Raw genomic sequence first — 12717 nt, forward strand, 5'->3', positions numbered from 1 at the left:
GCGTGCGTGACTGCCGTTTCGGTCCTTTACTGTCTCTGTGTATTCTGGAACGCATTGCAGTTCCTTCTCTCTCTGACTGCCGTTTCGGTCCTTTACTCCTCTCTGTGTATTCTGGAACGGTCCTCTACAGGGTGTCCTTTACTCATCTCTGTGTATTCTGGAACGGTCCTCTACAGGGTGTCCTTTACTCATCTCTGTGTATTCTGGAACGGTCCTCTACAGGGTATCCTTTACTCCTCTCTGTGTATTCTGGAACGGTCCTCTACAGGGTGTCCTTTACTCCTCTCTGTGTATTCTGGAACGGTCCTCTACAGGGTGTCCTTTACTCCTCTCTGTGTATTCTGGAACGGTCCTCTACAGGGTATCCTTTACTCCTTTCTGTGTATTCTGGGACGGTCCTCTACAGGGTGTCCTTTGCTCCTCTCTGTGTATTCTGGAACGGTCCTCTACAGGGTGTCCTTTACTCCTCTCTGTGTATTCTGGAACGGTCCTCTACAGCAGATTACCCAGAAATCAAAGAGCAGGAAGGGGGCTAAACTAGTTAACACTTTTCTACAGAAACCAGAGCCAGTGACGTCCCCCTGCTTTGCAATTGAAAGTAGGGATTGAAATGAATTGACGGAAGTGAGAGAACAGCTATCGTCCGTTGTTGTGTTCATCATAAATAAATTCAAACCTAATTCTCCTTTAATTCCAGATCAACCACAATTCTTTTGAAGCTTACACTCTCTTTTACTGTGTGAAACCAGTAAACAATTGGGCCAATAAACCTTACATAAACCTTGCATTTATTCTGGTATATTAAAATAAATTGCTCACAGTTATTACATTATTATTATAATATTTTTTTAATATACATTTGAAAATACACTGAGTGTACAAAACATTAAGAACACCTTCCTAACATTGAGTTGCAAGGTGTAGAAAGCGTTCCACAGGGATGCTGGCCCATGTTGACGCTAATGCTTCCCACAGTTGGGTCAAGTTGGTTGGATGTCCTTTGGGTGGTGGACCCACCTTGACACATACGGGAAACTGTTAAGCATGACAAAGCCGGCAGCATTGCAGTTCTTGACACACTCAAACCAGTGCGCCAGGCCCCTATTACCATACCCTGGTTTAAAGGCACTTCAATCTTTAGTCATGCCCATTCACCCTCTGAATGGCACACATACACAATCCATGTCTCAATTGTCACAAGGCTTAAAAATCTCAAGTCTTCTCCCCTTCATCTACGCTGATTGAAGTGGATTTAACACGTGTCATCAATAAGGGATCATAGCTTTCACCTGGATTTGATCCTATTCTACAGTATCTTATTCTGTGCCGCTCTGACATTGTCCACATGTTTATATGTTCTAATTGTATTCCTTTGCTTTAGATTGTGTGCATTGTTAGATATTACTTTGTTAGATATTACTTTGTTAGATATTACTTTGTTAGATATTACTTTGTTAGATATTACTTTGTTAGATATTACTTTGTTAGTTATTACTTTGTTAGATATTACTTTGTTAGATATTACTTTGTTAGATATTACTTTTTTAGATATAACTTTGTTAGATATTACTTTGTTAGATATTACTTTGTTAGATATTACGTTGTTAGATATTACTTTGTTAGATATAACTTTGTTAGATATTACTTTGTTAGATATTACTTTGTTAGATATTACGTTGTTAGATATTACTTTGTTAGATATTACTTTGTTAGATATTACTTTGTTAGATATTACTTTGTTAGATATTACTTTGTTAGATATTACTTTGTTAGTTATTACTTTGTTAGATATTACTTTGTTAGATATGACTTTGTTAGATATTACTTTGTTAGATATTACTTTTTTAGATATAACTTTGTTAGATATTACTTTGTTAGATATTACTTTGTTAGATATTACGTTGTTAGATATTACTTTGTTAGATATAACTTTGTTAGATATTACTTTGTTAGATATTACTTTGTTAGATATTACGTTGTTAGATATTACTTTGTTAGATATTACTTTGTTAGATATAACTTTGTTAGATATTACTGAACTGTTTGGAGGTAGAAACACAAGCATTTTGCTACACCCGTTAACTGCTAAACATGTGTAAAGTATGTGACAAAAAAAATATTTGATTCGATTTAGATTTTTGATTTTGATTTGATTCACTAGGTCAGTCTGTTAAGGAAAGAGTGCTCATAATGTGTTGTATACTCAGTGTACATGTGTGACTGTGTGACTGTGTGACTGTGTGACTGTGTGACTGTGTGACTGTGTGACTGTGTAGTTGAACATAGCCCTGGATGTGTTGTGTGACAGCATGTTCCTCTAGCTAACAGGCTGTATAATTCAGTGATGTGCTGTGAATGGGACTAAGCTGTTCTGACGCTCACGTCTCCTCTGTGACGCACAATGGTGCAGAGATACAACCTGATTGGTTGGAATACTGTATGAACAGATTACTAATAACTACGTTTAAATGGTTTAGAGCTCTAAGTTTTAAATTCATAATACCAATTAGGCACGAAGCAAAAATATATATATATTTAGAAAGTGAAATGTCAAAATTCTTTGTAGTTGGTTTTAATATTGTGACTATAATCACATAAGACCTCGTTTTGGAACTGTTGTCTGTTTAGTATTGGTGTTTCGGAGACAGCAGAAATGCTGTGAGAGGACGGGGAGGTACAGAGAGAGAGAGATGTGCATGTCATTATGATTCTGTGGCCTGTTCTCCATGTGAGGTGTGAGCGACGGTGTAGAGCCTCCCTTCCCATGCAGGGATGTGGAGAGAATCTAATGGCTTCAACATCCACACACACACACACACACACACACACACACACACACACACACACACACACACACACACACACACACACACACACACACACACACACACACACACACACACACACACACACACACACACACACAGAGAGACACACTCACACACACACACACACACAGAGACACACTCACACGCACACACACACACACGGAGAGACACTCACACGCACACACACATGGAGACACACACACACACACACACACACACACACACACACACACACACACACACACACACACACACACACACACACACACACACACACACACACACACAGAGAGAGACACAGGCACACACACACACACACACACACACACACACACACACACACACACACACACACACACACACACACACACACACACACACAGAGAGAGAGACACAGGCACACACACACACACACACACACACACACAGACACAGAGAGAGACACAGGCACACACACACACAGAGAGACACACACACACACACACACACACACACACACATAGAGACACACACACACACACACACAGACACAGGCACACACACACACACACACAGAGACACATTCACACACACACAGAGACACACAGGCACAGAGAGACACACACAGAGACACACACACAGAGACACATTCACAGGCACGCAGCCCAGGGACCACGCCAGAGGGGACTCGTTACTGCTCCGGTGGCAACCAGGGTTGCCGTGGTGACACGCTGGGGGGCAGATGGTCTTCATGGCTGCTTTCTGTATTCTACACTCCCTGCGACTGATCTAGTACATCAGCCCGAATCTTATTGGTTCACTGACGCTCCTTTAGGGCTTTGGTCCTTTGCGGTTGTCGAGAGCGTTTAGATTCCTCTCTGTCACTGTCATATGTACGTAAACAGGGGTGAACCAAGGTAACCTGCCTAAATGACTACCAACCCGTAGCACTCAAGTCTGTAGCCATGAACTGCTTTGAAAGGCTGGTCATGGCTCACCATCAACACCATCATCCCAGAAACCCTAGACCCACTCCAATTTGCATACCGGCCCAACAGATCCACAGATGATGCAATCTCTATTGCACTCACACTGCCCTTTCTTTCCTGTCTTTTGTCCCACCTGGACTTAAGGAACGTGAGAATGCTGTTCATTGACTACAGCGCAACGTTCAATAGCACACTGCCCTTTCCCACCTGGACTAAAGGAACACCGATGTGAGAATGCTATTCATTGACTACAGCTCAGCGTTCAACACCAACACGTGCCCTCAAAGCTCATCAATAAGCTAAGGACCCTTGGACTAAACACCTCCCTCTGCAACTGGATCCTGGACTTGTCAGAGACGCAAACTCGGTCTCAACCTTTAAGTCTTTACTGAAGACTCATCTCTTCAGTGGGTCATATGATTGAGTGTAGTCTGGCCCAGGAGTGGGAAGGTGAACGGAAAGGCTCTGGAGCAACGAACTGCCCTTGCTGTCTCTGCCTGGCCGGTTCCCCTCTTTCCACTGGGATTCTCTGCCTCTAACCCTGTTACGGGGGCTGAGTCACTGGCTTGCTGGGACTCTCTCGTGCCGTCCCTGGGGGGGTGCGTCACCTGGGTGGGTTGATTCACTGTTGTGGTCGGCCTGTCTGGGTTGCCCCCCTTGGGTTGTACCGTGGCGGAGATCTTTGTGGGCTATACTTGGCCTTGTCTCAGGATGGTAAGTTGGTGGTTGAAGATATCCTTCTAGTGGTGTGGGGGCTGTGCTTTGGCAAAGTGGGTGGGGTTATATCCTTCCTGTTTGGCCCTGTCCGGGGGTGTCCTCGGATGGGGCCACAGTGTCTCCTGACCCCTCCTGTCTCAGCCTCCAGTATTTATGCTGCAGTAGTTTATGTGTCGGGGGGCTAGGGTCAGTTTGTTATATCTGGAGTACTTCTCCTGTCCTATTCGGTGTCCTGTGTGAATTTAAGTGTGCGTTCTCTAATTCTCTCCTTCTCTCTTTCTTTCTCTCTCTCGGAGGACCTGAGCCCTAGGACCATGCCCCAGGACTACCTGACATGATGACTCCTTGCTGTCCCCAGTCCACCTGGCCATGCTGCTGCTCCAGTTTCAACTGTTCTGCCTTATTATTATTCGACCATGCTGGTCATTTATGAACATTTGAACATCTTGGCCACGTTCTGTTATAATCTCCACCCGGCACAGCCAGAAGAGGACTGGCCACCCCACATATGCTCTCTCTAATTCTCTCTTTCTTTCTCTCTCTCGGAGGACCTGAGCCCTAGGACCGTGCCCCAGGACTACCTGACATGATGGCTCCTTGCTGTCCCCAGTCCACCTGACTGTGCTGCTGCTCCAGTTTCAACTGTTCTGCCTTATTATTATTCGACCATGCTGGTCATTTATGAACATTTGAACATCTTGGTCATGTTCTGTTATAATCTCTACCCGGCACAGCCAGAAGAGGACTGGCCACCCCACATAGCCCGGTTCCTCTCTAGGTTTCTTCCTAGGTTTTGGCCTTTCTAGGGAGTTTTTCCTAGCCACCGTGCTTTTACACCTGCATTGTTTGCTGTTTGGGGTTTTAGGCTGAGTTTCTGTACAGCACTTTGAGATATCAGCTGATGTACGAAGGGCTATATAAATAAATTTGATTTGATTTTGATTTGACTTCCTCACAGGCCACCCCCAGGTGGTGAGGGTAGGTAACAACACATCCACCACGCTGATCCTCAACACAGGGAACCCTCAGGGGTGCATGCTCAGCCCCCTCCTGTACTTCCTGTTCACTCATGACTGCACGGACAGGTTCAACTCCAACACCTTCATTCAATTTGCCGATGATCCCTGACAACGACGAGACAGCCTATAGGGAGGAGGTCAGAGACCTGGCCGTGTGGTGCCAGGACAACAACCTCTCCCCCAACGTGATCAAGATAAAGGAGATGATTGTGGACTACAGCAAAAAGAGGCACGAGCATACGCCCATTCTCATCGAAGGGGCTGCAGTGGAGCAGGTTGAGAGCTTCAAGTTCCTTGGTGTCCACATCACCAACAAACTAACATGGCCCAAGTACACCAAGACAGTCATGAAGAGGGCACGGCAAAGCCTATTCCCACTCAGGAGACTGAAAAGATTTGGCATGGGTCCTTAGATCCTCAAAAGGTTCTACAGCTGCACCATTGAGAGTATCCTGACTGGTTGATTCACTGCCTGGTATGGCAACTGCTCGGCCTCCGACTGCAAGGCACTACACAGGGTAGTGCGAACGGCCCAGTACATCACTGGGGCCAACCTTCCTGCCACCCAGGACCTCTATACCTGGCGGTGTCAGAGGAAGGCCCTAAAAATTGTCAAAAACTCCAGCCAACCTAGTCACAGACTGTTCTCTCTGCTACCGCACAGCAAACGGTACCGGAGCACCAAGAATAGGTCCAAGAGGCTTCTAACCAGCTTCTACCCCCAAGCCATAAGACTCCTGAACATCTAGTCAAACGGCTACCCAGACAATTTACATTGTCCCCTTCCCCTTTCCACATCACTACCACTCTCTGTTGTTATCTATCCATAGTCACTTCAATAACTGTACCTACATGTACAGTTGAAGTCGGAAGTTTACATACACCTTAGCCAAATACATTTAAACTCAGTTTTTCACAATTCCTGACATTTAATCCTCGTAAAAATTCCCTGTTTTAGGTCAGTTAGGATCACCACTTTATCTTAAGAATGTGAATATCAGAATAGTAGTAGAGAGAATGATTTTTTTCAGCTTTTATTTCTTTCATCACATTCCCAGTGGGTCAGAAGTTTACATACACTCAATTAGTATTTGGTAGCATTGCCTTTAAATTGTTTAAATTGGTTCAAACATTTCGGGTAGCCTTCCACAAGCTTCCCACAATAAGTTAGGTGAATTTTGTCCCATCCTCCTGGGACAAAACACCATCCTCTTGGCAGAGCTGGTGTAACTGAGCAGGTTTGTAGGCCTCCTTGATCACACACACTTTTTCAGTTCTGCCCACAAATTTTCATAGGCTTGAGGTCAGGGCTTTGTGATGGCCACTCCAATACCATGACTTTGTTGTCCTTAATCCCTTTTGCCACAACCTTGGAAGTATACTTGGGGTCATTGTCCATTTGGAAAACCCATTTATGACCAAGCTTTAAGTTCCTGACTGATGTCTTGAGATGTTGCCTCAATATATCCCCGTAAATTTCCTTCGTAAAGCACCCCCACAACATGATGCTGCCACCCCCGTGCTTCACGGTTGGGATGGTGTTCTTCGGCCTGCCAAGCCTCCCCCTCTTTCCTCCAAACATAGCAATGGTCATTATGCCCAAACAGTTCTATTTTTGTTTCATCAGACCAGAGGACATGTCTTCAAAAAAGTATGATCTTTGTCCCCATGTGCAGTTGCAAACCGTAGTCTGGCTTTTTTATGGCTGTTTTGGAGCAGTGGCTTCTTCCTTGCTGAGCAGCCATTCAGGTTATGTTGATAGAGGACTGGTTTGACTGTGAATATAGATACGTTTGTACCTGTTTCCTCCAGCATCTTCACAAGGTCCTTTGCTGTTGTTCTGGGATTGATTTGCACTTTTCGCACAAAAAAGCGTTCATCTCTAGGAGACAGAACACGTCTCCTTCCTGAGTGGTATGACGGCTGCGTGGTCACATGGTGTTTATACTTGCGCACTATTGTTTGTACATATTAACGTGGTACCTTCAGGCGTTTGGAAATTGCTCCCAAGGATGAACCAGACTTGTGGAGGTCTACAATTTATTTTCTGGTGTCTTGACGGATTTCTTTTGATTTTCCCATGATGTCAAGCAAAGAGACACTGAGTTTGAAGGTAGGCCTTGAAATAATTCCCCAGGTACACCTCCAATTGACTCAAATTATGTCAATTATCCTATCAGAAGCTTCTAAAGTCATGACATCATTTTCTGGAATTTTCCAAGCTGTTTAAAGGCACAGTCAACTTAGTGTATGTTAACTTCTGACCCACTGGAATTGTGATACAGTGAATTATAAGTGAAATAATCTGTCTGTAAACAATTGTTGGAATAATGACTTGTGTCATGCACAAAGTAGATGTCCTAACCGACTTGCCAAAACTATAGTTTGTTAACAAGAAATTTGTGGAGTGGTTGAAAAAATAGTTTTTATGACTCCAACCTAAGTGTATGTAAACTTCCGACTTCAACTGTACATTTTTTCTCAACTAACCGGTGCCCCCGCACATTGACTCTGTACTGACACCCCTCTGTATATATTGTTCTTTTTTAATGCTGCTCTTTAATTACTTGTTACTTCTATCTCTTATTCCTATCCTTATGTTTTATTAACTGCATTGTTGGTTAGGGGCTCGTAAGTAAACATTTCACTCAGCGCATGTGACAAATAACATTTGATTTGATTAGATTTATTTCGGTTTCTACGTGATCACCTGTGAGTCTGTAGAAAACTGTTCCTGCGTTTCCTGGCTCAGTCTGACCTTACGTCTGCTCTAGTGTCTCCACGAGCTCTGTTTCCTCTTCATGTCAGATTCACAAACCCATTCAGAGAATGTTGTACATTTTAGTGAGCGAGAAGGTTCTCACTCCCAATGTGTTTTACATAGGACTAGCGTTATTTGGCATTAGGTGTGAACACCTGTGTCTCTAGTCGAACTGGTCCTGTAGTCTAACCTATGTCCTCCTGTCTGTTGTATTGTGTCTCCAGGAGTCTTATTGGTGGCTGCAGCAGAGTGATCCAGTAGGTAGCAGGGTAAGATAATTTCGAGGTCAAGATGGCGGGACAGGGGCTGCTGCCCTCCACCAACCGTTACCTCCTCCTGCTCCTGGGGGTTCTGTCTGTGGCCCACGCCTCCATCTTCCTCAAGGCCTCCTTCCAGAGAGACCGCCGTAACATCCGACCCAACATCATCCTCATTCTCACTGATGACCAGGACATGGAGCTCGGTGAGTCTGGCTTCACAACAGTGTTCCCGGGAGAACTTCCGTCCTCTAGGTTTTCACTCCAGCCCTAATCTGGCGCACCTGATTCTAGTAATTAGCTGATTGAGCAGATGAATCAGGTGAGATACTCTGGGGAAAGAGAGGAACAAACTAACATATTCCCAGATGTTATTTTCTTCCATATTTAATTTATTTGTATGTCTGAGTACGTCTCACTACGTCCCTGTCACACAAAGACATGTTTGTCTCGTAACAGTTAACATAGACAAGGAGGTGCCATCTCATTATGTCCCTGTCTGGTAACAGTTAACATAGACAAGGAGGTGCCATCTCATTATGTCCCTGTCTGGTAACAGTTAACATAGACAAGGAGGTGCCATCTCATTATGTCCCTGTCTGGTAACAGTTAACATAGACAAGGAGGTGCTATCTCATTATGTCCCTGTCTGGTAACAGTTAACATAGACAAGGAGGTGCCATCTCATTATGTCCCTGTCTGGTAACAGTTAACATAGACAAGGAGGTGCTATCTCATTATGTCCCTGTCTGGTAACAGTTAACATAGACAAGGAGGTGCCGTCTCATTATGTCCCTGTCTGGTAACAGTTAACATAGACAAGGAGGTGCCATCTCATTATGTCCCTGTCTGGTAACAGTTATAGACAAGGAGGTGCCCTCATTATGTCCCTGTCTGGTAACAGTTAACATAGACAAGGAGGTGCCATCTCATTATGTCCCTGTCTGGTAACAGTTAACATAGACAAGGAGGTGCTATCTCATTATGTCCCTGTCTGGTAACAGTTAACATAGACAAGGAGGTGCCATCTCATTATGTCCCTGTCTGGTAACAGTTAACATAGACAAGGAGGTGCCATCTCATTATGTCCCTGTCTGGTAACAGTTAACATAGACAAGGAGGTGCTATCTCATTATGTCCCTGTCTGGTAACAGTTAACATAGACAAGGAGGTGCCGTCTCATTATGTCCCTGTCTGGTAACAGTTAACATAGACAAGGAGGTGCTATCTCATTATGTCCCTGTCTGGTAACAGTTAACATAGACAAGGAGGTGCCATCTCATTATGTCCCTGTCTGGTAACAGTTAACATAGACAAGGAGGTGCCATCTCATTATGTCCCTGTCTGGTAACAGTTAACATAGACAAGGAGGTGCCATCTCATTATGTCCCTGTCTGGTAACAGTTAACATAGACAAGGAGGTGCCATCTCATTATGTCCCTGTCTGGTAACAGTTAACATAGACAAGGAGGTGCCATCTCATTATGTCCCTGTCTGGTAACAGTTAACATAGACAAGGAGGTGCCATCTCATTATGTCCCTGTCTGGTAACAGTTAACATAGACAAGGAGGTGCCATCTCATTATGTCCCTGTCTGGTAACAGTTAACATAGACAAGGAGGTGCCATCTCATTATGTCCCTGTCTGGTAACAGTTAACATAGACAAGGAGGTGCCATCTCATTATGTCCCTGTCTGGTAACAGTTAACATAGACAAGGAGGTGCCATCTCATTATGTCCCTGTCTGGTAACAGTTAACATAGACAAGGAGGTGCCATCTCATTATGTCCCTGTCTGGTAACAGTTAACATAGACAAGGAGGTGCCATCTCATTATGTCCCTGTCTGGTAACAGTTAACATAGACAAGGAGGTGCCATCTCATTATGTCCCTGTCTGGTAACAGTTAACATAGACAAGGAGTCCCTGTGCCATCTCATTATGTCCCTGTCTGGTAACAGTTAACATAGACAAGGAGGTGCCATCTCATTATGTCCCTGTCTGGTAACAGTTAACATAGACAAGGAGGTGCCATCTCATTATGTCCCTGTCTGGTAACAGTTAACATAGACAAGGAGGTGCCGTCTCATTATGTCCCTGTCTGGTAACAGTTAACATAGACAAGGAGGTGCCGTCTCATTATGTCCCTGTCTGGTAACAGTTAACATAGACAAGGAGGTGCCGTCTCATTATGTCCCTGTCTGGTAACAGTTAACATAGACAAGGAGGTGCCATCTCATTATGTCCCTGTCTGGTAACAGTTAACATAGACAAGGAGGTGCCATCTCATTATGTCCCTGTCTGGTAACAGTTAACATAGACAAGGAGGTGCCATCTCATTATGTCCCTGTCTGGTAACAGTTAACATAGACAAGGAGGTGCCATCTCATTATGTCCCTGTCTGGTAACAGTTAACATAGACAAGGAGGTGCCATCTCATTATGTCCCTGTCTGGTAACAGTTAACATAGACAAGGAGGTGCCATCTCATTATGTCCCTGTCTGGTAACAGTTAACATAGACAAGGAGGTGCCATCTCATTATGTCCCTGTCTGGTAACAGTTAACATAGACAAGGAGGTGCCATCTCATTATGTCCCTGTCTGGTAACAGTTAACATAGACAAGGAGGTGCCATCTCATTATGTCCCTGTCTGGTAACAGTTAACATAGACAAGGAGGTGCTATCTCATTATGTCCCTGTCTGGTAACAGTTAACATAGACAAGGAGGTGCCATCTCATTATGTCCCTGTCTGGTAACAGTTAACATAGACAAGGAGGTGCCATCTCATTATGTCCCTGTCTGGTAACAGTTAACATAGACAAGGAGGTGCCATCTCATTATGTCCCTGTCTGGTAACAGTTAACATAGACAAGGAGGTGCCATCTCATTATGTCCCTGTCTGGTAACAGTTAACATAGACAAGGAGGTGCCATCTCATTATGTCCCTGTCTGGTAACAGTTAACATAGACAAGGAGGTGCCATCTCATTATGTCCCTGTCTGGTAACAGTTAACATAGACAAGGAGGTGCCATCTCATTATGTCCCTGTCTGGTAACAGTTAACATAGACAAGGAGGTGCCATCTCATTATGTCCCTGTCTGGTAACAGTTAACATAGACAAGGAGGTGCTCTCATCTCATTATGTCCCTGTCTGGTAACAGTTAACATAGACAAGGAGGTGCCATCTCATTATGTCCCTGTCTGGTAACAGTTAACATAGACAAGGAGGTGCCATCTCATTATGTCCCTGTCTGGTAACAGTTAACATAGACAAGGAGGTGCCATCTCATTATGTCCCTGTCTGGTAACAGTTAACATAGACAAGGAGGTGCCATCTCATTATGTCCCTGTCTGGTAACAGTTAACATAGACAAGGAGGTGCCGTCTCATTATGTCCCTGTCTGGTAACAGTTAACATAGACAAGGAGGTGCCGTCTCATTATGTCCCTGTCTGGTAACAGTTAACATAGACAAGGAGGTGCCATCTCATTATGTCCCTGTCTGGTAACAGTTAACATAGACAAGGAGGTGCTATCTCATTATGTCCCTGTCTGGTAACAGTTAACATAGACAAGGAGGTGCCATCTCATTATGTCCCTGTCTGGTAACAGTTAACATAGACAAGGAGGTGCCATCTCATTATGTCCCTGTCTGGTAACAGTTAACATAGACAAGGAGGTGCCATCTCATTATGTCCCTGTCTGGTAACAGTTAACATGCCAGACAAGGAGGTGCCATCTCATTATGTCCCTGTCTGGTAACAGTTAACATAGACAAGGAGGTGCCATCTCATTATGTCCCTGTCTGGTAACAGTTAACATAGACAAGGAGGTGCTATCTCATTATGTCCCTGTCTGGTAACAGTTAACATAGACAAGGAGGTGCCATCTCATTATGTCCCTGTCTGGTAACAGTTAACATAGACAAGGAGGTGCCATCTCATTATGTCCCTGTCTGGTAACAGTTAACATAGACAAGGAGGTGCCATCTCATTATGTCCCTGTCTGGTAACAGTTAACATAGACAAGGAGGTGCTATCTCATTATGTCCCTGTCTGGTAACAGTTAACATAGACAAGGAGGTGCCATCTCATTATGTCCCTGTCTGGTAACAGTTAACATAGACAAGGAGGTGCCATCTCATTATGTCCCTGTCTGGTAACAGTT

At 44.2% G+C, this 12717-nt stretch overlaps 1 protein-coding gene across 1 annotated transcript in view; it reads left to right on the forward strand.

Annotated features, from left to right (window-relative positions):
- Positions 1–12717, forward strand: part of LOC118360258 (extracellular sulfatase Sulf-2-like) — a 94463-nt gene that overhangs the window by 8236 nt on the left and 73510 nt on the right. The window contains 1 exon segment of the mRNA XM_052481696.1: positions 8518–8756. Coding sequence (XP_052337656.1) covers positions 8585–8756 — 172 coding nt within the window. The 5' untranslated portion in view covers positions 8518–8584.

Source organism: Oncorhynchus keta, chromosome 27 (assembly GCF_023373465.1).
Source record: "Oncorhynchus keta strain PuntledgeMale-10-30-2019 chromosome 27, Oket_V2, whole genome shotgun sequence".
Lineage (NCBI taxonomy): Eukaryota > Metazoa > Chordata > Actinopteri > Salmoniformes > Salmonidae > Oncorhynchus > Oncorhynchus keta.